The sequence below is a fragment of the Archocentrus centrarchus genome, chromosome 5 (assembly GCF_007364275.1).
Source record: "Archocentrus centrarchus isolate MPI-CPG fArcCen1 chromosome 5, fArcCen1, whole genome shotgun sequence".
Lineage (NCBI taxonomy): Eukaryota > Metazoa > Chordata > Actinopteri > Cichliformes > Cichlidae > Archocentrus > Archocentrus centrarchus.
The window spans coordinates 27,982,804-28,010,110 of record NC_044350.1 but is presented as its reverse complement, the minus strand read 5'-3'; the positions used below and the strand labels follow the sequence as shown (position 1 = coordinate 28,010,110).

Below are 27,307 nucleotides of genomic sequence, written 5' to 3'. Positions count from 1 at the left end.
GAGCTGTATACAGCTGTCTCTGAACAATAGCTGTCATCAGATCACATCAACACTGAAATACCAAAAGAAAAAAAAAAAAAGTAAGCTCAGCCTCACAAAGACATCAATTCACAGTACTGTAAATAGTCATACATGAAGCTCATGAGCAGAATACCAAAACATTAACAGCGTTTCAGCTACCTAACAGCTAAACAGGACAAACCCAGTAACTAAACAGATCTTAGCAAATGATGGGCACACTCAGCTTGTTCAAGTGGAATGAATCACAGCAACTCAACTCTGAATAAACTTGCCAGGGTGTCTCCAAACTGTTTTCTGACTCCAAGTGCTGTTTAAGAAATAAAGAGACATGACAGATGGTAGAAAAAACTACCTTGCACCTCACCAGCCACTCCTTTCGGTACAACTTGCTGGTACCTGGTTAGACCCCCCCCCGTTACCTTCAGAACTGCCTCAGTTTGTAGTGTCACAGAAACATTCCTCAGAGATTCTGGTTTAACAGATGTACCTGATAAAGTAGTGTATGAGTGTATGTTACATTAAAAAATGGTCAAAGCAGCAGAGGTTTTAACAATAGAAAAACAAAAGATATTGTACTGTATCAAAAGAATATGACTATTGATACCCTTCACATTAAAGAGTGTGAAGCTCTAATGTGTGTGAAATTCAGATTTTAAAGTTTTAGATGATAACTTGGCTGTTCCTAAATATAGGAACTGGGAGTTTGTTGGGCGATTGAACTGTAATATGATTTTATTGGAGCATGTAGCACAATACAAAGCTTTTAATTGGTCCATATTTTATGAGCACATCAATGGCTCATGCATTTTATCTTAATTGCTTAGGCATAATTTATAAGCCTATAAAAGCTGTAGTACAATCAATGCATTTTTATTGATCCCCACCTTATTAACTGTTGGAGCAGCAAAAATACACATGAGACCAGACAGCAGACAGGCATTATGCACATCTATTATAAGAAAGCATTAAAAAAAAATTAAATACAATACAATCAAGATAGACAGATACTCTAAAATTGATACAATTCACAAACCTCTCTTTTCATTTCTGTTTTTCATCATGAATTCCTTTCTGTGCCTGCTTCCCACACTTAATCCCTTCTACGTAAGATGTGAGGGGTAAGTAAGTTACTTAGTAAAGTTTGTTTATAGAGGTCTTTTCATAGCCATAAAGTCACAAAATGTTGTACAACAAAATACAGAGGAATAAGGAGGAGAGAGAAATCAAGGACAAAAGCATTTAACAAAATGAGACATCCTTGCTTTGGAGGGTTTTTTTAAAAAATGACTTCAGCTCCAAATAATAAATGATTCTTCATTTATTATTATCACGCCCACAAAATGTGAAGGTTAGAGTCTCTGATTGCATAATTCATCTTTAATAACTACAACAAGTTGTGAATACAAAAGCAACACATAAATGGAGCTCTCCTCCCGTCATGATTTGTACAAACCAGCTTGGTCTCTTTTATATGTCACAGATGATAAGACTTCCACAAAAGATACACCTGCTTATCCTCGCTCATAGCTCCTCCTGATGCATTCCGAGAACTGAAACTTCCATCATGATCAGCTGAGACTGATTTCTGGATCACAGGCTGCAGGAGGACAGAGTGAAGAGGAGACAAAGAGGCACAAAACAGAGAAATGAGAATCACCCTACAGATCCCACTCATGCAGATTCAGTGTTTTACTGGCACATGGCTCTTGCAAACATCCTGATCATTCCAGTGGTATTTCACCGGATATCGCTTAGGAAGTGTTCCGATTTTTCCAGGAGTCAAATTAAAACCAACATTATCCAGCTCTAGTTTATTCAGCAGTAAAGTGTGCCAAGAAATACCATTTTCTGCACTGTTTCAACATCAACATCAAACACACCGAGCAATTTTATTCCACTCAGTCATCAGGCAGTGATGAGTCAACACAAACCCACGTCTTTCCCGTATACTCATGTGCTGCTGTTACCCATCTGCTTCAAGGTTCAATAAGTAGAGCGATGTGCAATGCCCCAGTGCACACTAGCATGTACAGTTGTGTTAGGTTCATATTTGTAGCCTACCTAGTAGCTTTAATGTGTGTCACGTTTCACATCTGGCTGCATGTTTTTCAACAGCTCAGTGGCTCTAAGAGCTGTGTCACTGACCCAAAAATCAGATCCTCAAAATAACTGACATTTTATTTCTTTAAACATGATTATGATCTTGTGTGGGATTAAATAGGACTGACATTAACATAGAAGTCCATAATTATTAAGCACAACTACATCTTGCCGTTTTCCCAAAATCCCAGTTGTCTTCTGAAACAATGACCTTTGACTCATTATACACAGCATACACTTGGAATTTATGTATTTTTTTTGGTACTTTAATGCACCTTATCTATGATGTATTAAGTTTTGTGGCATAAACAGCTCAAAAACCCTATACAGAATGAACATAATGAGATATCACTGCACCTGATCAGCTGGGACAATGACATTTGACATATCAGGCCTATTAAAGGGTGGAAGTATTAACATTTTCTAGTGGAAAAAAAAAACAGATTCCAACCATGTTTAATGATGTATAAACCTTTTTGTTTGTTTGTTTGTTTGATTGTTTGTTTGTTTGTTTGTTTGTTTTGTTTTAAATATGTTTTAAATTTGCAACATGCAATTTCTTAAAAAAAAAAAAAGTTATGTGTATTTTATTGAATATTTTTAAAAATTATATAACATAAAAAAAGAAGTTGCGCCAAAAAAAATCATTATCCTGCAACATTGTACATACTCACACTGAATTCAAAGGCCCTCAGAGATGTCACACCACAAGAAAATTAAAATTAAACCATTTATCACAAAGAGGAACTAGCATTTCAGTGACCGTGTATTTTTCGCTGCATATTAAACAAATATCTCATGGATCTCCATTATTTTCACATTGCATCTTGTCTGACACATTAATGTTCACTGATATATGACTAAAGGGCCCCTGAGACTTAAATAAGTACATTTTCCCTTTCAGAATAGAAGGTATCTTCTCCGTAGCTTAGCAGTGACTCATTAGCACTGACACTTCAAAGCAAGAAGGCTGTGGATTCAAACCTGCCTGCAGTTGGGCTTTTCTCTGTGTTTGTGTTTTCCCCATACAGTACCTGTGTGTGTACAGGGAAAACATGCTCATTTCCTCCCACATTCCAAGGACATGGATGCTAGGTTACTTGGTGATTCTAAATTGGCTGTAGGTGTGAATGTGAAGATGTGTGTTTGTCTCTGTCTGTGCATTAGATCTGCAAAAGACTGGCAACCTGTCCAGGGTGTACGGTGTACTCTACCTATCGCCCTGTAACAGCTGGGACAGGTTCCAGCCCACCTGCAACTCTGAACTGGATAAGCAGATATGAAATCGGGCATTTGTTTATATGCTGGCCCCCAGCCTTCTGTCATTTTGCAAAAGAGCCTTTGGGCAAAGTGCATTAAAGATTTGCACTGATATTACTCAAGTATTGGTATGATTTTGCATATGCTCAACTTACCACCTCAAAATCTTCTAGGCACTTTTAGAGCACAGGGTAATTTGACACCTATCACGTTAAATGTCCGTTCCCATCAAACCCAGCATTGACTAAAACTAACCTTCTAAAGCTAATCTATACTGATATACATTTTCTATACAACCTTTATATAATATTTTTAATACTCTGAAACTGAAGGTTTATTTGATTCAAGACAATAGTACTCTTTTTTCCTTACATTTTTATTAAAATTCTTAGCAGCAGTCTACTGCACATTTAGACCTTTTAGAAACTGAGATAAAACCCAAAACTGCAACTGAGCTCACATACTGCATCAATTTCCATGAGTAGAAATTCATCTATTTTATCTACTGCTGGTATGACATTCAAATCAAGTTTATGTTACGATTCTACACTCACTGGCCCCGTTATTAGGTACTCCTTGCTATGCTGGGTTGGACCCACTTTTGCCTTCAGATCTGCCTTAATTCTTCATGGCATAGATTCAACAAAGTGTCGGAAACATTCCTCCGAGATTTTGATCCATATTGACATGATAGCACCACTCATTTGCTGCAGATTTGTTTGCTGCACATCCATGATGTGAATCTTCTGTTCCACTGCATCCCAAAAGTGCTCTATTGAATTGGACTATGGGGGCCATTTGAGTACAGTGAACTCATTGTCATGTTCAAGAAACCAGTGTAAAATGTTTTGAGCTTTGTGACACGGTGCGTTTTCCTGCGGGAAGCAGCCTTTAGAAGATGAAGACAGGACTAGGCAATGTTTTTCCAATCTTCACTGTGAACCTGTATGAACTGTCACCCCAGTTTCCTGCTTATCTTAGTATAAGATAACAAAGACACTACATGGCACCTGGTGTAAAAAAAAAAAAAAAACTGTAGCCCATCTGCTTCAAGCTTTGACATAGTGTGCATTCAGAGATGCTCTTATGCAACAAATTGTTACTTTAGTTGCTGTTGCCTCAGCTCAAAGCAGTCTGGTCATTCTGACCTCTGGTATCAAAAAGGAACTTTGACCCAGAGAACTGCCGCTCACCGGATAGTCTTTCCTTTTTGGACCACTCTCTGTAAAGATATTTGTATTAAGAAGCATTTGAACAGGTGTATCTCACAATGTGGCTGGTGAGTGCATTTCCAAATCAAAATGTAATTATTTAATAAAAAAAATAAATAAAAGCCAGAACATCATATTCTACTGAACCCAGCATCAGTTCACAGTTAACATGTTATTGCCCATAAAAATGATTAGTAATGATGCGTGAAAAATGGAAAAGTGCCTGGAAAATGATAAATATAACCTTGAGGCATTTTGGGAGAAGACCTATTAAATAATCATCATGTGTAAGTTCTGACCAATACTAATAGGAGCAGTTGTTCTTGTGAACTGTGGATGACGGACCGACACCTTGCCGTAGCATAAGCTCATCAGTCCTTCGGCTGGATGAGCTTGTATTTTATATATATGTAATATATACCGTATTTTTCGGACTATACGTCGCTCCGGAGTATAGGTCGCACCAGCCAAAAAATGCATAATAAAGAAGAAAAAACATATAGGTCGCACTGGACTATAAGTCGCACTTTTTTGGGGGGGTGGGGGGGGGTTGATAGAATCCGAGACCCAGAGCAGAAATTCCATCTTGAATGGCAATTTAAAATAATAATGGATTAAAGAACAGGACGAACACGGTTACGCCTACGTTATGCTAACGTAGCACATTCAGCTACATGACGCACAACGAACACGTGTTCGGTATGTTAACGTAACATTAAGTTATTCAGATAACCATAGCATAAAGAACATACTAACAAGTTAACCAAACCATCAATCCATTGAATTCTTCATCCTCGGTGTCACTTCTAAACAACTCCGTACACTCCGTAGACGAAGCGCCGCTTCCTCTTCTGTGTCGCGTTAGTCAGACTCGTCGTCAGCTGCAGTTCCAATTATTCCAGCCTTTCTGAATCCCAACAGGATGGTTTGTCACTGAAGCCCATGTTTTCTTGATCCATCCAATGACTTCCAGGAAAGTTGGGTGGCGCATTCTCCCAGTTGCCGTTAAGCTGTGCTCTCCATCCATCATCCACTGCGCCCACAGGTTACGCAAGACTGCCTTAAAGCTGCAGTTCACGGAGATGTCAAGTGGCTGGAGTATTTTGGTTCATGTGTTATAAATGTCACATATACGTCGCTCCGGAGTATAGGTCGCACCCCCAGCCAAACTATGAAAAAAAGTGCGACTTATACTCCGGAAAATACGGTAATCACATTTATGTTTATATAAAATCTGCTGCTTACACAGGTGTTCTACACACAATTGTGTTCTTTAAAAATAGTTGTGGAGTGTCTATATAAGTGAAGCGCATGTAGCAGTAACTCCACTGAGCATCTCAGATAATCATAACGCAAAAGTAAAAAAATAAATAATTTTATTTATGTATAAATATATACAATTATATATATATATACAATTATATATATATATATATATTAGGGGTGGGACTTTAACGCGTTAATTTCGATTAATTAATTACGGGGAAATTAACGCGTTAAAAATTTTAACGCATTTTAATCGCACTTTGCACCGTGGAACGTTTTTCAGTGCGCGAGTTCCCGGCATACAGATTATATCGACGCACAATGTCCAAATTAGGGGCCGCATCCTGCGAAGGACCCAGCCCACGTCTTTCGCAGCCCACGAACACCACAAAGGCCGGAAGTGAGCAGCTAGCCTTCATATCAGCTGCGATCACCTCTGCGTAGCTCATGTCGCCTAGCAACCGTGAGTGCGAAGCACAGCTGTGTAAAAGCAGCTGTTAAACGGAGAACGAACTTTTTCTCCTTTTTGTGGTTTAATTTTAAGTCTTTAATTCAAAATAAGCTGTTAAAACAAGCATAACACATTTCAACATCAAGGAATACAGCTAAGCTAATGATTAATTTCCAACTATAACAAGTGAGACATTAATGTTGAATAAAACTATCCAGTTATGATGCTTAACTTTAATTTCAGGTGTTTGCTTATCACAGGAGCACTTCCACCCTTCATTTGTCTGTGTAGTAGACTGGTGGGAAAATAAACAAAATTTTGAAGTTTAAGCTTATGTATATTGATTCATTCATCAACTAAACTTAAATTAATATTTCTCATGTCAAATATTGAAATGCGATTAAAATGCGATTAATTTCGATTAATTAATTACAAAGCTTGTAATTAATTCGATTAATTTTTTTAATCGAGTCCCACCCCTAATATATATATATATATATATATATATATATATATATATATATATATATATATATATATAAAAATCACAAAAGCAGGTATTCTGCTTCTTAAAGAGCCGTGCTGCTGTTACAGGGTCACAAGTTGAATTTCCATGACAGGCAGAGAGCACCTTTGTTGAGATGCTGAACGCTTCCTGTAATACTGCAGATTCTCTACAGAAGCACACTGCAGTAATTTAGCCTGACAGCCCATTTACTTCTGTTTATATGCTGTTTACATTCCTGTCATTTTGCAAGCGTACCATATCTTACTCGCTGTTTTGAACTTCCTCGACCGTGATTTAAAAGGCATACCTTAAAATTAAAACACATTCGAGTTTTGGGACACAATGTTTTTAGGAACTAAGTTTTAGATATTTTCTTCTTCTTGGCAGGTTTTACCTGACAGCTGATATTAGAACCTATGAGTACAGTGATGTGACAATAGAACCAGACATTTTTGCTTCTGGTTACTGTGATGGATGATCAAGCTCAAATGTGTTTCATCACTACATGAAACTGATTTATGGTTGTCTGACTGCTGTAAATCAAATGAATAATAAAATGCAATGATAAAACAGAGGGAAATGACAAGACAGTACAATCTGATGTTCTGATTTAGGATAAAGGCACAAAGTGTTGACACCTTTATAAATAGTCTGTTGTGACTTCATATACAAAATACCAAATTCCATAGTGATCTGATTGTGACATGCTCTTAAATATTCTTTAAAGTGTTTAGCAATATCTGTCTGAAGCCAGAGGACTGCTTAAGTCTAGAAAAACCTGTCATGGCTCATGTGTCCAAGAATGCAGACAAATTTTACTATGTTAATATTAAACTACACAGCATTTTCACTCCCTAGATAATGTACATGATGCAGGTCTGCTACTTGCTTTTGATATGTTCAGTATGTAACAATCCGGTGAGAGGGAAAAACATTAACTCTCTCTTCCCGTATTGGTCTCTCAAAGAATGTTAACAATGGGTTTACGAGCTGGCTGAGAGAACTTCTCTGCTTGTCTCTCAACAGGATTGAAGAGCAGAGGCAGAGCAAGGCAGAGGTGTGCTGGATGGCAGCCACAGCCAGGCCTGATGGCAGGAGGTGCCCATAACACACAGAATTCTAATCACATCCTCTAGGAGCCACAGAGGTGATACAGTTCACGTGGATACACTGAAAAGGTATATATACATACAGTGCTTGTACACAAAAATGCAGACACTATAGATGAGAGAGAGGGCAATAGAAAGAGAGAGAGAGAGAGCTATCAATGCAAATGAGTCTGTAAACAGTTTAAGCTTTTTTTTCCTGTGTTTGTGTTGTTTTTGTACACAATACATGTGTAAAGTGTACAGCACTGTGCTCACTTAGCATGGCTGCGTTCACACTGCAGTCCCTTAGTGTTCAGATGTGATTAATAGCTCAGATATTTGTATTATTTTTCCACATTATACTTTCTATGCTGCTAATATCAGATTCCAGTGTAAACTGGTCACTCTCCTGACGTGCATGTGCAAAATAAACTATAACAAAGATGTCACTCACAATTGTAGCTGCACAGAAGTAAACACTGAGGCCTGTAAAAAGTCAGTGTTTACAGTTTCATTTAAAAGCTGATGTGCACTAAATGTTAGCAAGTATATAACTGGATGTCTGGAAGAATAGAATAAGAATAAATACAGATATCTTTTTATTGTGGTTTTTGTGGGAGCACACTGTAGGTTTACAGTACTGTGAAAAGTATTTTCCCCCTTCCTAATTTCTTTCCTTTTTTTTTTAGCATATTTTTCACACTAAGAAGCTTCAGATCAAATTTTTAATATTAGATAAAGATGAATAGATAAAGGTGACTAGCAGTTTTTAAATGATTATTTAATTTATTAAGGGGAAATAACTATCCAAACCTACTTGGCCCTATGTTAAAAGTAATGCACCCCCACCCCATTAAATCATGAATTAACTGATTAAACATTTTTTAGAAAACTGGGTTTAGTTTCGCTAGCTACACCTATGCCTGAATATTGTCAGATTTGTTGAATCAAGTAATCACATTGATAGAATCTGTCTGACAAAGTGTGAAGTAGGCAAAAGGATCTCAAAAAACAACACATCAGACCACAGTCTAAAGAAACTAAAGAACTGATATCTATCAGTCTGGAAAAGGTTACAAAGCCAGACTGATGGATAAGGCTAAGGCTTTGGGAACCATGGTGAGAGACATTATCCACAAATGGAGAAAACTTGGAACAGTGCCGAACCTTCCCAGGAGTGGCTGGCCTACCAAAATTATTCCAAGAGCACATTGATGACTCATCAAGGAGGACACAAAAAAACTCAGAACAACATCTACAGAACTTCAGCCCTCATTTGCCTCAGTTAAGGTCAGTGTTCAACATGATTCAACAATAAGAAAGAGACTGGGCAGAAATAGCATCCATGGGAGAGTCCCAAGGCAAAAACCAAGCAAGAAAGATTTTGATTCCCCAAGACTTTTGGGAAAATATTGTGCAGAATGACAAGACAAAAGTTTTTTAGAAGGTTTACATCTGCCATAAAACTAATACAGTATTTTGTTTAAAAAAAAAAAAAACATCATACCAACAGTCAAACATGGTGGTGGTAGTGTGATGGTTTAGTGCTGGACCTGGACGACTTGCTGTAATTGATGCCCCCCTCCATCCCAAGTTCTTGTAATTGATACAAGAATTGCAAATGTGCAACTATTAATAAAAAAGACTCTGCTCTATTTGCCAGTAAGTCAAGCCAGTTAGCAATCACACACAGGCTTCGTTTTAACTGTTTAAGACAGATTTCTTTATCAGTGAGCTTGCCTTGATGTTTTACGGGACTTTACCAAATGTAATGCTGCTCCTTGGTAGATGCTCATCTTAAGGTTTTTCCTTGTTACTTTAGTCTGTGTGATGCTATAAAATGATTTTCCTGTCCTAACGCAACCCAAATTGGCACTTAAATGTAGAAAAAACAAGAAAGAAAAAGGTTGTGGCAAGTCTCCTCTTCACTGGCCTTGTCTGTTTATACACTACTCCTAAAAATGATGCAGTGATGACTTTATCATGTCAAAATGTTACACCAGGTGTCAATAACCAAACTGGATAGATCTCAAAAGCCTTTATTATTGTAATCTGGCTCACATTATGTACTGCTGTACAGACTATGATATTTCTTTTGATTTGTTTTGCCAACAATTTTAATCTGCAAGTGCTCACCCTGACACCTGAGGCAAACACAGCATTTAATAAACCTACCTGACAGAGCCTGCTATTGGAGCATCACAGGTGTTGGCATGCCTGTGATTTCTGTTGTATTGGATAAAATACAGTACACAGCCTGTCATTTTATGCAAGCCATTAAGCACAAATGTTCCGTTCTGTGTTTTGTGGTGAGTCATGAAACGCTGAAAAGAAAATGATATCAAACAGATGTCACAACAATGCCAATTATATTTCCCTACATAATGTCATACCTGTTACGATGCATAATTTAAAAATCTTTTTTTGTATATGTTATTCTTTAGTTTTCCACAAAGGAATTCAGGACTGTGCACAATTTACAAGTTTACATTTTTGGTGTAGTGGTTAATGCATTCACATTATATGGCCTTAAACGAGAAGAAGACACAAACCCAGGTTCAGGGAGTCACGAGCTAGTGCCAGTCCCAAATCCAGACAAATGGGAGACTTTGTTCAACATGTATCTGGACCTACTCACACTGCTGGACATACTTTGGACTTGGTCTTCACTTATGGTGTTACCCTCGACCATCTGCGCATAAATGAAGTTGTCTTCAGTGACCATAAATCAATTTCTTTTAATGTTTCTTTTGATTCTGAATCTCTTCCCCAAGTTTGCATTAAGCGTAGATGCTTTATTGATGATTCTGTTTTATCTGAGTTTTCTTCTCTATTCAATTTTTCACCTCATCCTGGTGATAATGTTGAGCTCCTTGTTAACTCTTTTAATGAACACTGCCAAACCATTCTCAATCAGGTTGCTCCTTTGAAAACTAGTCATTGCTCTACTAGTTCCTCTACTAGTTCTTGCATGCCCTGGTTAAACAATCAAACTCGCGACCTTCGGCTCTCCTGTCGTAAAGCAGAGCGTCTGTGGAAATCTACGGGATTGACTGTTCATCGGGAATACTTCAAAGAGCTCCTTCAGTCTTACAATGAGGCAGTAAAAGAAGCTAGATCATCCTATTTTAGTAATCTTATAAAATGCAATAAGAATAATCCCAGGGTTTTATTTGATACAATCAACAGGATTGTTTCTCCTCCAACTCAGCAGGCTTTGTTACTTTCTGATGATGATTGTAACACATTTCTTAGTCATTTTGTGAATAAGGTGATGGACCTCAGATCCAAAATTTCCTTAAGTTCACCCCATCAAGAAGATGGTCCTCAGTGTCCTGAATCTTTTAACTCATTTTCTCCTATCACACTGAATGACTTAGTTCCGGTAATTGGCAAGATGAAACCCTCATCATGCTCCTTTGAGATTTTACCTCCTTCTGTCCTGCTTGGGACTCTCACCACTATTGGTCCTTCATTGTTATCAATCATAAACAGTTCACTGAGTCAAGGTCATGTTCCACATTATTTTAAACATGCTGAAGTAACTCCCCTATTAAAGAAGCCTAACCTTGATACTAGCTGTATTGGCAACTATCGACCTATTTCTAAACTGCCATTCGTTAGTAACTTACTACAGAAAATTGTAGATAGTCAATTTAGATCTTTACTATCCAATTTACAGATTCTCGATCCTTTTCAGTCTGCCTTTCGAAAGCAGTACTCCACTGAGTCTGCTCTGTTGAAAGTCTATAATGATGTTTTAATGGCTTTTGATGCAGGGAATTATTCTGTCATCATTTTACTTGATCTCAGTGCAGCCTTTGATACCATTGATCATAACATTTTGCTTAACAGGCTTAAGGTTTTGGCTGGTATCTCTGGCTCAGCACTAGACTGGTTTTCCTCTTATTTGTCTGATAGGACATTCTCTGTTAGGACCAGCAAATTCACTTCCACCATTGCCTCCCTAAATTGTGGAGTCCCACAGGGTTCAGTCCTGGGTCCATTATTATTTTCTTTTTATATGCTCCCTTTAGCTGGCATCATTCAGTCTTTTAAGGTGATTTTTTACCATTTATATGCTGATGATATTCAGCTGTATATGTCTTTTAAGCCCCAGCAGTTGGATAGGTTGTCCACCCTAGTCCAGCATTTAACCTGGATCAGTGAGTGGCTCTCCAATAATTACCTTGTTTTAAATGCCAATAAGACTGAGACTATGATTATAGCTCCTCCTGAGGTATATATAAAAGTCAGTCAGACTCTTGCCTCTTTTTGCCCCACCGCTAAGTCCAGCATCCGTAATCTTGGAGTAATATTTGATTCCTCTTTGAGCTTTGACTCACACGTAAGAGCTCTGTCTCATTCCTGCTTCTTTCATTTAAGAAACATCTCTAAGCTACGACATATGGTCTCCAAGGCTGATCTGGAAAAAATTATTCATGTATTTATGTCTTCGCGTTTAGATTATTGCAATGCCCTGTTTACTGGCTTGGACAAATCATCTCTTTCACGTCTCCAAGCAATACAAAATGCTGCAGCCAGATTATTAACAAATTCTAGCAAGCAAGCTCACAGTACTCCGATTTTATTATTTTTATATATTCAATTTATTTCGAACAATCAAAATAAAATAAAAAACAACAACGAAAAATAAATAAACGTGTAGGAAAATAAAACATACATATATGCATATATACACATATTCACCTATATAACAAATGCAAATCAAACATCAATAAATAAATAAATAAAATGACCAGCAATGTATTTTATAACAATCTCAAGGTGTTCGAAAAGGGAGCAGGAAGAAGCAATAGCTTATCTAGTCCTGTCCCCATTGCCTTTTACAAGTTCATAATTAAACTGAATTATAATATTAACCAAACATTTTAACCAAACATGCATACTCTAACACCAGCATGCATGGCTACACACACCTACCCATGCCAAAGTGCCCTGTGATACAATCTACCCAATCTTCTATAGATCATTTTAATGTACATGAAGCTACAATCCAACAATAACAAAAATAACAAAACATCTCATTCGTATTTATACACATTATTTATATGCTCCTTATATTTTTTCTTGAATTGTGCAATAGTTGTACTTAACTTAATTTCATCATCTAGACCATTCCACAAACGCACTCCACAAACTGATACACACATACTTTTAAGATTTGAGCGAACACATGGTTGAACAAAGTTACATTTCCCTCTTAGATCAAACCTTCCTTCTCTATTTTTAAAGAAATTTTGAATATTCTTTGGAAGCATACTGTTTTTTGCTTTAAACATCATCTGAGCAGTTTTAAATTTTACTAAATCCATAAATTTCATAAGTTTTGATTTAAAGAATAGTGGATTTGTGTGTTCCCTATACCCAACATTATATATCATTCTCAGTGCTCTTTTTGGCATAATACATATTTTTTGTAGAGAACTCTTATATGTGTTACCCCAAACTTCAACACAATACTCCAAATATGGTAGTAACATTGTACAGTATAAAGTGTGCAAAGTTTTAATATTCAAGATATGCCTATTTTTCCCTAATATCCCTATAATTTTTGCCATCTTATTACACACATGTTTGATATGGGGTTTCCAACATAACTTGTGGTCCAATATTACTCCTAGAAACTTGTGTTGAAAAACTTGCTCAATCCTTACATTATTAATTTCTAAACTTTACCATAGTATTAATTTCTTTATTTCCAAACAACATAAATTTTGTCTTAGTTAAATTTAAAAATAATTTATTTCTGTCAAACCAGTATTTAAGTTTATCAATTTCTTTACCAACATCATCCAAAACCTGTTTTAGATCATCCCCAGTATAAAAAATAGTTGTATCATCAGCAAATATAACAAAATTCAAAACATTAGTCACTCTACATATATCATTAATATACATAATAAACAATTTGGGACCCAATACTGAGCCTTGAGGAACCCCACATGTAATATTCAAACATAAAGATTTGGACTGACCAATTTGTACATATTGCTGTCTGTTGTCAAGATAACTTTTCAGCCAGTTATTTGCTACCCCTCTCACTCCATATCTTTCCATTTTATATATTAATATTTTATGATCAATAGTATCAAAGGCCTTTTTTAAGTCAATAAATATCCCCACTGCATATTTTCTGTTTTGTATATATTCCGTTATATGTTCCACTAACTCTATCATTGCCAATGTTGTTGACCTGGCTGCCCTAAAACCATACTGACTTTCCATTAATACATTGCATTTTTCATTAAAATTGTCAAGCCTTGCCACAAACAATTTCTCCATTATCTTAGAGAACTGTGAAAGTAAAGAGACTGGCCTATAGTTAGTAAAGTCATGAACATCACCGGCTTTATGTAAAGGAATAACTTTAGCAATTTTCATTCTCTCAGGGAATGTACCTGTTCTGAATGATAAATTACACAGATATGTTAAAGGGGACACAATTCCATCAATTACCTTTTTTACTACCATCATATCAATATCATCACAGTCTGTGGAAAATTTATTTTTACATTTATTTACCATTTCAATAATCTCTCTTTCTTCTACTGGTTTCAAAAATAATGAATTTGAATTATTAAGTCCACAAAACTCACTTACACTTTTCTGCTCTGATGGTATATTTTGTATTTCCTTGGCCAGTCTTGGACCCACCTTAACAAAAAAATCATTAAATCTATTAACCACGTTACGTTCCTTACATTGGCTCCCAATCGATTTTAGGGTCCAATTTAAAATTCTCGTTTTCACATACAGAGCATTAAATGGCCAGGCTCCAGATTCTATTTCCGAGCTTCTCATGAAATATACTGCTTCTCGCTGTCTTCGTTCGCAGGTTCAGAATTTGTTAGTTGTTCCCCGCACACGACTAAAGACTAGGGGGGACAGAGCGTTTCAGTCAGTGGCACCAAGGTTGTGGAACAGTCTGCCTCTACATCTATGCTCAGCTGACTCTGTGGATTCTTTTAAAAAACAGTTAAAAACTTTCCTTTTTAAAAAAGCCTTCTATTGAGAAATTTTAATGAATTTTAATTTTAGCTATTATGGTGTTTAATTATTTTTAGCTTTACATTATTGGTTTTTAGATATTATGGTGTTTATTTACTGTCTGTTTTTGTGTGTTTTCTGCATGTACAGCGCTTTGTGACTAGTGTCTGTGAAAAGCGCTAAATAAATAAAATTTACTTACTTACTTACTAGTTGTGTCAGGAAGTGCATCTGGTGTAAAGTCTGACAAATCAAACATGCGGATCCATCTACTGTAGAGATCTCTTGGGAAATAGGGGAGCAGCCAGAAGTACCTGTACATTTTACATCGAACAATATAAATTAGGGAGACTTCTGATCTGTCTAACTAGTCATTCAACCCACATCATTTGTCACTACCACTGGAATATAATCCATACCCAAGAATTATCCCTATTGGGAGCAGCAATTAAAACAAATACACTATATTGCTAAAAATATTCGCTCATTGAATTCAAGTGTTCCAATCACTTCCATGGCCACAGGTGTACGAAATCAAGCACCTAGGCATGCAGACTGCTACTACAAACATTTGTAAAAGAATGGGTCGCTCTCAGGAGCTGAGTGAATTCTGGCATGGCGTGGCATCCAAGCCTTACATCGCCAAGCGCAATGCAAAGCACTGGATGCAGTAGTGTAAAGCATCCTGTCACTGGACTCTAGAGCAGTGGAGACGTGTTCTCTGGAGTGACGAATCACTTCCATCTGGCAATCTGATGAACAAGTCTGGGTTTGGTGGTTGCCAGGAAAACAGTACACCCCTGACTACATTGTGACAAGTGTAAAGTTTAGTGGAGGGGGTTATTATGGTGTGGGGTTGTTTTTAGGAGTTGGTTCGGCCGCTTAGTATCAGTGAAAGAAACTCTCAATCATTCAGCATGCCAAGACATTTTGGACAATTTCCAAATCCAAATCCAAATTTATTTATAGAGCACATTTAAAATAACAGAGTTAACCAAAGTGCTGTACATAGGAAAAATAAAATAAACACACCAAGCACACACACATCTAAAATATACAACAGTACAACAGCTCAGAGATAGCTCTCACTCCGATTTAAAAGCCAAGGAATAAAAATAAGTTTTAAGACACACTTTAAAAGCATGCAGAGAAGAAAGATTTCATGCTTCCAGCTTTGTGGGAACAGTTTGGGGATGGCCCCTTTCTGTTCTAACATGACTGCACAGCAGTTTACAAAGCAAAGTCCATAAAGACATGGATGAACAAGTTTGGTGTGGAAGAACTTGACTGGCCTGCACAGAGTCCTGATCTCAGCCAGATAGGAACCTTTGGGATGAATTAGAGCACAGACTGCAAGCCAGGCCTTCTCATCCAACATCAGCGTCTGACCTCACAGGAAGAATGGTCAGAAATTCTCATAAGCACACTCCTAAACCTTGTGGAAAGCCTTCCCAGAAAAGTTGAAGGTGTTATAGCTGCAAAGGGCGGGCCAACATCATATTAAAATCCTATGGATTAAGAATGGGATATCACTCAAGTACATAATATGTGAAGGCAGATGAGCAAATAATTTTGGCAATATAGTGTATTTTCACCTCAGTTACATTTGCTTTAGGCTCAAAAATCATAAAAGCTCGGGGCTCAGTCAGGTTTACGATATTAAATACAGGCTGCGGATAGGTCATAGTTTAGGAAACACTGAATGAAAGTTTGACAGAGGAAATTAAGAAGAATCTTCCATATTGAAGTCCAATGTTTTATTGATTCATTCACTCCATCCACCTCAACCTTAACCATACCTGCTACAGAATTTGTACTAGAATACTAGAATTTATTTAATTGTAATTATACACAATATAAAACATGGAGCCACCATGACGTGACCCACTGGCTTTACACTCATCAATGTTAGACCGAGGCTGAAGACATGTTGTTTATTTTGGAGCCTGAAGTTACCATAGTTGGATGAAAGGGTACAGTTCTAAATTAATAAATAACACTAGCAAGCTGGGTTACCAAGCACCATTTATAAACTGTATGGGCACAATGACACATATTTCCCAATTAGTGTCATGTAACTGAAACCATAAAATATTAGAACCTCACCACAGTTCAGATAACTACATCTACAGTAGATGGCACCAATAGCGCAAACACAGCAGAAAGGTCCAGTTCAGAGATTCAATTTAGTGGAAATCAGAAACTGAGTGGCTACACCTGCCTGTGTCAGCATAGCTGTAAATCAAAGCAGCCACGCCACTAACTCCAGCATCTAGATGAATGAATTATGGAAAAATGAAATCACCCACCAAACAGTTTATGAAAGGGAAAATTATCCATCCTGTCTTTAGAAGAAAATGTTGAAGTGTGAGTATTGTAGAGCTCAGCTAAGATTGCTTAGAATAAAGGATAAATATGTCTAAGACCTTGATGGATACTTGAGATCAAGTGTATTTATTAAAAAGAAAAAGAAAAAAAAAAAAAGAGGAAATTACTATGTGCCATCCTTACTCACCAGTGCTCAATATCCATGACACACAAACTATAAATTAAAATATCTGTTATATCCTGTGTGAAATAAGAGAGAAGGATGTCAATTTGTGTGACTCATAGCCTTCAGTACTGCAGTACTGCAGTGATCATTGGGATAATAAATGGTGTACACATGAAGTGGGTATTCATCATTCCTGCATAACCCTAGAGAATGTCTTTAGGCAGCCACAGACTATTAAGTGGGTTCACTATCATCTTCTTTGTGGAAGTAATTATGTGAGTAATTTTTATATTATTGTTAAATTAGATATGAAACATACTACAGCTTCATGTTTACATGTATAAATCAGCTTGGGGACTCAACAGCCTCTGCAGCAGCTGCCTAATCAGAATTTACAGACTCCACCCTTAGCAATGCCAAACACAGAATTTTAAACTGTGCTTGTAAAAACTGTTAAGGGTAAGTCATTAAACTTGTGTTAGGAAAAGTGTTTGTTTTGGGTTTTTTTTCTCCTTTAAACAAGGGCTCCTGCAAGCACGTAAATTAAGTGGATCTCACACTTGAACGTGCTGCAGATTGAATATGTGAGGAAGGAAAGTGTGAGACTATGTGCACACTGGAGTGATGTACATACAGGCTAATATTGCAGCATAAAAGATGTAAAATTCATTATTAGCATCTAGGTAAGCAAAGGGAAAGGAGGACATACACATGGCTAAAATAGACATGTTAAATATACATAATAACAGGTAATATGTCACATCCTGCACCTCCCCCACAGCTCTAAAAAAAGAAAAAATTATAGCAACTTTCAGCTCAGTGTTGGGTTTTCAAGCCCACAAGCTTTACTGCTTTGGCCCTCCTCTCATGGCTGCAGGAAGCCTGTAAGCAGTGATATAATCTTATTGCACTTACAAAGTTAGCAAATGTATGGTGAGCACAACAAAAACATTTAAAGAACCTCGGATTTCCCCCAGGAGTTACTAGAGACCAAAAAGAAAGTTTAAAAAAAAAAAAAGATGACTATCACCTGGAAACATCCTACACATATGAATATTAAGGTTGCTTCATGTCTGCTTAAGGAGCTCTGTGTAAAAATGCTTCATGTCTGCTATAAAAAGTGTTTTCTGTTCTTGCTGACACTCTCAGGTTGTGTGCCCATGAGGTCGTCCATGCTGGTCCTGTTCCTCTTCTTCAGTGCCCAGGCTGTGGCTGCAACCAGAGGGGACTCGTGCACTGCCACAGCGGCACAGCAGAATGCTCCAGGTGACAACCCCAACTCTGTCCCCATTGTGGATCCCAAACTCTTCACCAAGCGCCACTACCTCTCACCCAGAGTGCTTTTCAGTTCTCAGCCCCCTGATGCAGAGCCAACAGGGTCACAGGGTGCTAGCAGAAGGACCCGCAGGCAAGCAGGGGAGCCTCAGCACCGCGGGGTGTACTCAGTGTGTAATAGTGTTAGTGTCTGGGTGGGGAACAAGACCAAAGCCACAGACATCTCAGGCAATGAGGTGACAGTGCTCCCAGATGTGAAAATCAACAATGTCAACAAGAAGCAGTACTTCTTTGAGACGACATGTCACAGCCCTGGATCAGGCAGCTCAGGCTGTTTAGGAATTGATGCGAGACACTGGAACTCTTACTGTACTAATTCACACACTTTTGTGCGAGCGCTGACTTCATTCAAGAACCTGGTGGCGTGGAGGCTCATACGCATTAACGTGGCCTGTGTGTGTGTGCTCAGCCGCAAGTCATGGCGGCAGTGAAGACTGTATGACACGCACGCACAGGCTCACAAACTCGAATCCAGTACATACACAGATATGCTAACAGGCAGGTATAAGTGACTTTCTCTACGTAATTTATCACCAAAGACTTCTCAACCTCTGCACAAAGTAAATTATTAGTATATGTCAAAGTATCAAGACTGCATGTATACACAACAGACCTGGGTCAAAGAGTATCTGCAGCTAGTTATTCTTTTGTTTTGGTTTGTTTTTTTTTAACCTGTCTGAAGTACCATGCTACAGGGGGTGCAGCTGTGTCAGTATCTATTTTTAGCTGTGGTTTATATCAGACTCAGTTTGTGGAGATTTAATACACCGCTATGTGCTGAGTTAGACAAGTGCTCATGCTCTTAGTTTATCATAACTTTTAAGCATTACACTGAAAAATATTCTAAAATACAGAGAGGAAATATATATATATATATATCACAAAAAGTAAGGAAATTTGTGTTTGAGCCATTATTTCTTTGTTGTAACAATGCGTCTTGGCAATAAATCTTATACCATTGGAAAGCCTGTTTATTTCCCGTTAAATGGTGCCACATTTGTAAGGAAAATGAATTTGTGGGTTGAGCAGCAGAGTTGAGCATGCAGGTGGTGCCCATGAAAAACTTGCCAATGCCAAACAGCTAATTCTGCTATTGATGCTTGTATGGTGTCATTTATTGGATTGGATGACTGAAGTCTGAAGAAACAAGACATACTGGCAATTTAACAGTTTATTAATTTAACAAACAGGGGCCTCAGTAGCATGTGGAAGAACTATACATAGTCACAGCAGCCTGGCACCTCCTCATGCTGGTCACCAGCTTGGTCACATGCTGCTGGCATCCCATTCTTCAACCAGCATTTTTTTTTTCTTTGGCGGGGGGGTTATGGAGGGGAAAAGAAAAAGAAAAGGAACAGAGAGAGAAGAAAAAATAGAAAAAAGTGGGGGGGGGAGAGAATGAGGAAAGTAGAGGACAGTAAAACACACAAGTGTTTTGCCCAACATCTGTGGCAAAACACTCTCAAAAAACAAACAGCACCTGAAAGAAAAAAACAGAAGCAGATGCATAAACCAAGATACAATCTAGATGTGGTGTGTGTGCGTGTGTGTGTGCACGTTTGTCATGAAACAAACTTGATAATGAGGGTGAGAAGCCACAACAACGCCCACGACAGCCAGATGCAAACAGAGAAAGACATAGGAGACCCAGGCCATTCGCAGCCCCCGAGGAGCACCAAAGACCCGAGGCCACACATCCCGAGGACAAGCGTGTGCCCACCCTTGCAGGAGGAAGAGGGTGGGTTCTAGATGGAGTATCCACTGCTTGAGGGCAAGAGCCCCAGAGAACTCGAGACAACGGTCAGCCGGCCCCGCCAGAGGCCAGCCCCCCCCAGCGCAGGCAAGGACCGGGCTCCGGGGCTCCAGCCGCCCAAGAACCACCCAGCACCCAGCAGAGCCCCAGCCACGCACCAGAGAGGTCTGAGGCCCCCGGATCACAACACCCACATGAGCAGGTCAGCAGCCACACCAGAATACCTGGCCATGCGCCCTGGAACCACCAGCGCCCACACCCCAGCGGGCAGTAACAACCGGTAAGGAGTGGAATGGAGGTGCAACCCCCCATCCCTCCAAAATCTTCACCCACAGGAGCCTTCAATCAGCATTTGTTGCAAATAGCCAATGTGGTTGTGTTAATGCCTCTGGCATGAACAGTACACCCAAGCTAACCCCACAAGTGTTCAGTTGGGTTGAGGTCAGGACTGCAAGCAGGCCAATTTCATCTTCTCCACTCCAAAATTCTGGAGGTAGTCTCTGATAAACCCCGCTCTGTGGGGGCAAGCGTTGTGTTCTTGGACAATAGACTTCGATCCCAGCCAGTGTAGATATGGGATTGCCACTGGTTGCAGAATCTCATTTCGATATCTCTCTGCAGTGCCTCTGAGTGCCTCCAATGATGACAAGCCCGATTCTCAGCGCATGTGGTGCCAGAAGCTCAAAACAAGGGTCAGTGGATGAATAAGCTGTTTGGCATTAGCAGAGAAGATTTGGCAAGTTTTTCATGACTGCAACCCGCATACTCAACTCTGCTGCTCAACCCACAATTGAGTTTCCTTACAAATGTGCACCATTTAAGGGAAAATAAACGGGCTTTCCAATGGTAAAAGATATGTTGCCAAGAAGCATTGTTATAATAAAGAAATAATTGTATAAATAAAGCACAAACTTCTTTATGCTTTGTGTTTATATCACATACATACTAAGCTCATGTGTGCTATACTGAGTACACAAAATGCTATTGGGTGAAATGAAGCTAAACTAACTAAAATAGTTTTGTTGTTGAAGCATAGTAAAACCTTTGTGGTTCATTCAAACCATTTCCTCTCTGTTTCCAGTATTGCTGTATCTGATGTGACAAGCACAAACACACTTTAAGTAGATGCCAAAGGCTTAGGGAACCCTGAAGGTTGAATTTGATGATATAACTATTGAAGCTACTGAATATTTTCCCCTGTAAAGATTCCCCCAAATTATACAAATTTCTTTTTTTTTTTTTACCCCCCTTAGTGTTTGGTATAACCAACCAGTGACAGTGATTCTAGTATCACCACTCCAAAGGAGTGAATTTATTGATCTCCTCTCAGCATTGCACAGTCCCTGCACTGTCATCTCAGGAGAAAGTAGTAAGGGAGGCTGGTCTGATGTGCATAACAAATTAAGTAAAACATGGGAAAAAACAGTCGCTCAGTGTAGTAAAATATGGGCTCAATAGTTTTTTTTTTTGTTTGTTTTTTTTTCACTCTACAGGAACATCCTGGCTCCATACTTAAAAAGATAAATGGGAGGAGTAATATTTACTAAGCATCTTACTATTTACAGAAAGCCCTCACAGACAATAAATTCTTAAATTCTCCAGGAGCAATAATCACGTAAGTAAACCAAACTGCAGCAGGAAAATATATTTGTTGCTGGAGTGCAATGCAAATCAATACTATACAACATTAAAGATGAATTTTGTTCTATCACATGTTGAGGCAGGACATATAGGTAGAAGTGGAGAACCTTTTTTTTTTTTTTTGCTTCACTTTCAAATTTTCACTTATACCACATTTACAAACACAGCCCCAAATGCAGCAGAACCACAGCTAAATGGCACCTTTACATGACGCATGATGATTATAAGATCTGAACCAAACAGCCACATGTCATTCAGACTCTGAAAATGGTAATTAAGGAAACTGGTTTCAGCTGTCTGACTTTCCTTGATTACTAACTGTTCAGCAAAGAATTTAGAAATACCTCTGAAACAATATGCTGTGTGTGTCTGATCATTTGTAGTCTAGTTACACTTTTGATAAATACAAATACTGCTTATATAAGACTGTTTTATTTTGATGCAGATGTAATTGCTTTTGTAGTGCTTAAGGCCTGAACTGAACTTGTGCTGTGGCAGTAGTTTATATGTGGCTGTTATGAATGGATCTCCCAACCCAAACTCCTCTCTCCAGTGAAAATATACACCTTTCTAATGTAACTGTGCTGGTACATTAGTTTGACACTTAAAGATATTAAAAGCAATATTAAGTATGCCCTTTAATTATATGCAGATTTTTTTATTGTCTTTAACAGCTGTTCAGTATTTACAGATGGTTTAATTCAGTGTTAATGCCTGCTGGACACAGTAAGTTGGTTTAGACTATTTTAAATCTCCACCTTTCACAGACACAACACTTGGGTTTAAAAGACCATGTGATTTAGTTTCAGAAAGCACAGGCTTAAACCTGTCTTAAACTGCAGCTCAGCTTATGACAGAGCAGCAGCCTCTAGGAGTTTTGGCACAACAACACAGTCAAGCTTCTTATAGTACTTTACTGCCAGTCATTATCCTGTCACGCAGCCCACTAAACCAGCCCACGACTTTGCAAATACAATTTGACCCAGGCCTAATAAAAACAAATGTTTTTTCTTTAAATGTTGTTATTGATATTGTTATTTATTAAACATTTATAAACATGTGCTGTGTGCTTTCTGAAGTATCATAGTAAGCCTTTTATTCCCTTCAGCAAAAAGGAAAGCCCTGATAGAGATGGGGGGAAAAAATGAAGAGAAATCCCATATGGCTTCATTTTACTGCCATTAATTTATTTATTTTTTTTCCTTTTGCATTGCTTTGTGTTTTTCTCCTGCTATTATTCTACATTGCATTTGGGACCAGTTTAAAAAGACCAACACAGGATTTTCTATGACTTGTGAGGCCAGCTATGATTGATAATGCATTGCCTTTCCAGTGACATTTCAGTGTCCTCAACTCACAAAACATTATTCTCCAGACAGAATCAGTTGGGATTTTTGTAGGCTCGCAGCCTAATTTTGTATCACATCTGGTATATAAGATGTCCGGTATGACTGAGAGAACATGGAGCTAAAGTAGAAATACAAACAAAAATCAGGTTGTGTTCCTGCACTGTAAAAACTAATTTGTTGACTCAACTTGACTCAGTCAAGTAAACTTGTTGCTTTGACTCAGTTAAGTTTTGAAAATGTAAAGCTTCAAGTAAACTACACTTAAATAAATGAGTTGACCCAACATGCAGTTTGTTGACCTTATATAAAAAGTTAAGTAATTTGGATTAAAAATGATTAGTTAGTTGAACTAAAAGCATGTAATCTGAACTTGATAAACTGAGTTCAGATTACATGATGTTGGCACCAAAGGACAACATCACGAGTACAGTAACTTTACGACAAGTAAAGTTACTTCCCATCCCTGAGCAATTTATTCTTCAGAGTGGACTCCTGCAGTACACAAGTCAAAAGTCACTCCCATAAAAAGGTGCTGGATTACCTCAAAAGTGTACTGCAAGTCTTTTGGACATTCAAGGTTCAGAATGTTCAGCAGTCCCATCAGGTTCACAAAAGCACTGGGGGCATCACGCAGGTGACGGATGACGAGTTTTTCCTTGATTACAATGTCGACATCGTTGAAGGAAGCTGGAAGAGGTTCCCTCTCATCTTCATCTTCCAGTGATCATTCCCTTGATGTTGTCTTCAGGATCTGTAGGCTTCATGAAAAACAAAACAAAGGTGTCAGTGCTTTTGTAATCCTTTGTCATATCATTCAGCATCCAGGGGGCACAAGTGTTACCCTGCTCACTGTGAACTAGTTTTGTTTTTTGTCTGATTTTAAATGATAAACTCTTACCTCACACATCTTCAGGAATGCAGGATTCTTCCTCATGTACCCTGGTAGGCTCTGCAGTGCTGCTGCCCAACTGCCTTTGATTCGATGCCTGCCAACAGAGCATACAGTTGCCATCAGAATTATATGAGCCCATCAGTCCACAAGTGATTTCAAGTACACATTTTGGTTCCACACTGTGATGCTTGAATTTTACAAGACAATATTTATTTAATAAAAAATATTTTTATATACAAACTAATAATAAATGTAAAAGAAAAAATAAATCAAGGAAGCATTACATGATTAAGACAAGTAGATCAGAGAAGGGACTTGGCAACATTAAATCTACCTTTTTAGTATTTAGGTTCACCCGCTCTCCTAATTCCCATCCGCTTCACTCCTTTCATTTCCATCTTTCCTCCTCCTGCCTTATCCCTATTGATACATTATCCTTCTTTCAGCTGCTTCGTTTAGTGGTCACCACAGTGGATCATCTGCCTCCATGCCACCCTATCCCGAGCATCCTCGTCTGCCATGCCAACCCTCTGCATGTCCTCATTCCATGAGTCTTCTGAGGTCTTCCTCCTGCCTTGCAGCTCCATCTTCAGCTTCCTTTGTCCAGTATATCCACTATCCTTTCTCTGCATATGTCCAAACCATCTCAGCCTTGCCTCTCTAATCTGCTCAGTTTAAGCAGTTTGGAGACTAAGTTGTTTCCCTCTGATGTCACTATTTCTGATCCTCTACATCCTGGTCACTCCCAATGGAGAGCTGAACATTTTCAACCCAGCCACCTCCAGCTCTGCCTCCTGTCTTTTTGCCAGAACCACCGTCTCCAAACCACATATCACAGCAGGTCTCACTACCATCTTGTAAACCTCCCCCTTCACTCTTCTACTGGCTTTCTACTGTTGCGCTCATTTTCTGCATGAAACCATCCTGCTGCTCACTGCCCGTCACCTCTCTTCTACAACTCTTTCCCATACCTTCATGGTATGGCTCTTCAGCTTTATCTGTAGCTGCTACAGCTCTGCATAAGACAACCCCAGCTGATGCTGTATAGAATTCTCATTCTTGCTGATCTACATGTATGATTTGGCAAAGATTTTACACCAGATATTCTTCCTGATGCAATCCTCCCCATTTATCTGGGCTTGTGACAAACACTGAGTATACTGGCAAGTCTCTAGTCTCAAGTCTCTATTGCACTGAAACAATTTCAAAGTAAAGAAATGTACTCACATCCTTGTGAAGACGTTCCAGTATGGATGTAATTTCTTTAACCCCCTCATTTGACCTGAACCACTGAATAGACGGCTGTCCAGATGCTCATAGAATGAACTGAGGTCCATCAGCCTTGTGAATTACATGAGGACCTATATGAAGAGGTGACATTACATAATTTTAGTACAATATTTTCATTTTAGTCCATGTTAGGTGACATTACAGCAAGATGTCTAGCAAACATTCAAAAAATGCATAATTACCAAATAGTCCTCACCCAGTCAAAGTACTCTAAATACAACACTTGCAAGAACACCTCATTGACTGCACTGCACAGCCTGCATTGAAGCGTAAAATCATTTTTTACTAAGAAGAAAAAAAAACTGTTTTCGAGGTTTTAATGTATTTAGATATGGAGACACTTCAGTTTATTAGAAACTACACTGAATGACAACTGATAACACTGCAAAAACAGAAAAAAATTAATAATGTTAAGTGAACTGATTTTAATGATGATTTAACTGTAGTAAAATTAATATGAATGAATAGAAAAATCAAATACATTAAAATTTAGCAATACCTTTTGCTTCTGTGTGTAGACCGCAGCTTGGCTTCTAAAAAACTGCAACTGCACAAAGAGAAAGAGATGATCAAACAATCTGTTACACTGTAACACTTTGATAACTTAATACACAAACTTTAGCTAATGTATTATTTTTTTACATTGAAACAATTCAATAATTAGCACCTTCTTTGAACCAGTAATTAGTGCTGCCATAATTTGATTTTTATAAATTATACTGTCAGAGCTGATTGTCATGCCTTATGAAATATGATACAATGATGTGTGTATTTTATTATATATACTATATAACATATAGTTTGTGTCACAAAATGACTTAATGAGAAACAAAGTAATTACATTATTAATATTAGTACTCCTATTTAATATCAATAATATCATTTATGAAAAGTAAAACTATCAATTCACCAATTATTAACCGTGGTTATATACAGTGTCACCCAATTTCTGTATCTCACAGAACTGAATTTAAGTTTCAAAGCCATGATGGAGAAAACCAAACTCCTCCTGCCGCTGACAGCAGACAGGAGGAGGAGAGGACGTTAAGATGATGATGATGATGATGGTGGGCCCATTCTAAGAGACATGCAGCAACCTGTCTGTAATGTGATGCACACTAATATAATTTTAACATCACATTACAGAACCTCAGACAGTCATCAGTACAGACAGGCGTGTGCATGTGCGCGCATTCTCGTCAAATCACTGACAGCCGTTTTTGTTTGTTCAGTGCAAAATGCAGAAACCCTTTCTGCAGAGGGAGGTGGAGCTGCAACGGTTTGTGCATGCATCCGAGACAGCTAAATATCAAGAAGGGAAATATTTAGAATAAAGACTATATCCGCTCACCAAAACTAACCGCAGATTTAATCAAATCTGACGTTAAGTCAACAGGTTTTGCAAGCTAGCTAACCAGCGAGCAAGCTTGTACTGCCTAAAGCCACAACGAACTAAACATGAAATATGCATTAAAAGTTGTGGTGACTGACTGAGGCAGAGTATGGATGTTTAATGCTTCGGAATAAAAAAGCTAGAAATACTTACTTGATAATAACGTACAGTCCACTTCTTAACCAACATGGCTGCCAGGTTCTTCGCTAAATTTCAAATGTGACCCGCGACTGTGAGCATCATG

At 38.2% G+C, this 27,307-nt stretch overlaps 1 protein-coding gene and 1 long non-coding RNA gene across 3 annotated transcripts in view; one reads left to right on the top strand and one right to left on the bottom strand.

Moving 5' to 3' along the window:
- Positions 1 to 19,581, top strand: part of ngfb (nerve growth factor b (beta polypeptide)) — a 32,939-nt gene extending 13,358 nt beyond the window's left edge. Inside the window, exons 2-3 of the mRNA XM_030730238.1 lie at positions 7,844 to 7,995; positions 18,560 to 19,581. Of these exons, the coding sequence (XP_030586098.1) occupies positions 18,571 to 19,176 (606 nt within the window). The 5' untranslated portion in view covers positions 7,844 to 7,995; positions 18,560 to 18,570 and the 3' untranslated portion in view covers positions 19,177 to 19,581. The remainder of the gene's footprint in view (positions 1 to 7,843; positions 7,996 to 18,559) is intronic.
- Positions 749 to 27,307, bottom strand: LOC115780823 (uncharacterized). Of its 2 annotated transcripts, none has more exons than XR_004019992.1 (6): positions 27,217 to 27,307; positions 26,170 to 26,217; positions 25,608 to 25,741; positions 24,387 to 24,474; positions 24,030 to 24,246; positions 749 to 1,618 (listed from the first exon to the last, which is right to left on the bottom strand). It is a non-coding gene; the product is annotated as an uncharacterized LOC115780823 (long non-coding RNA). The 2 variants fall into 2 exon arrangements; XR_004019993.1 differs by lacking the exon at positions 749 to 1,618 and adding an exon at positions 15,054 to 15,230.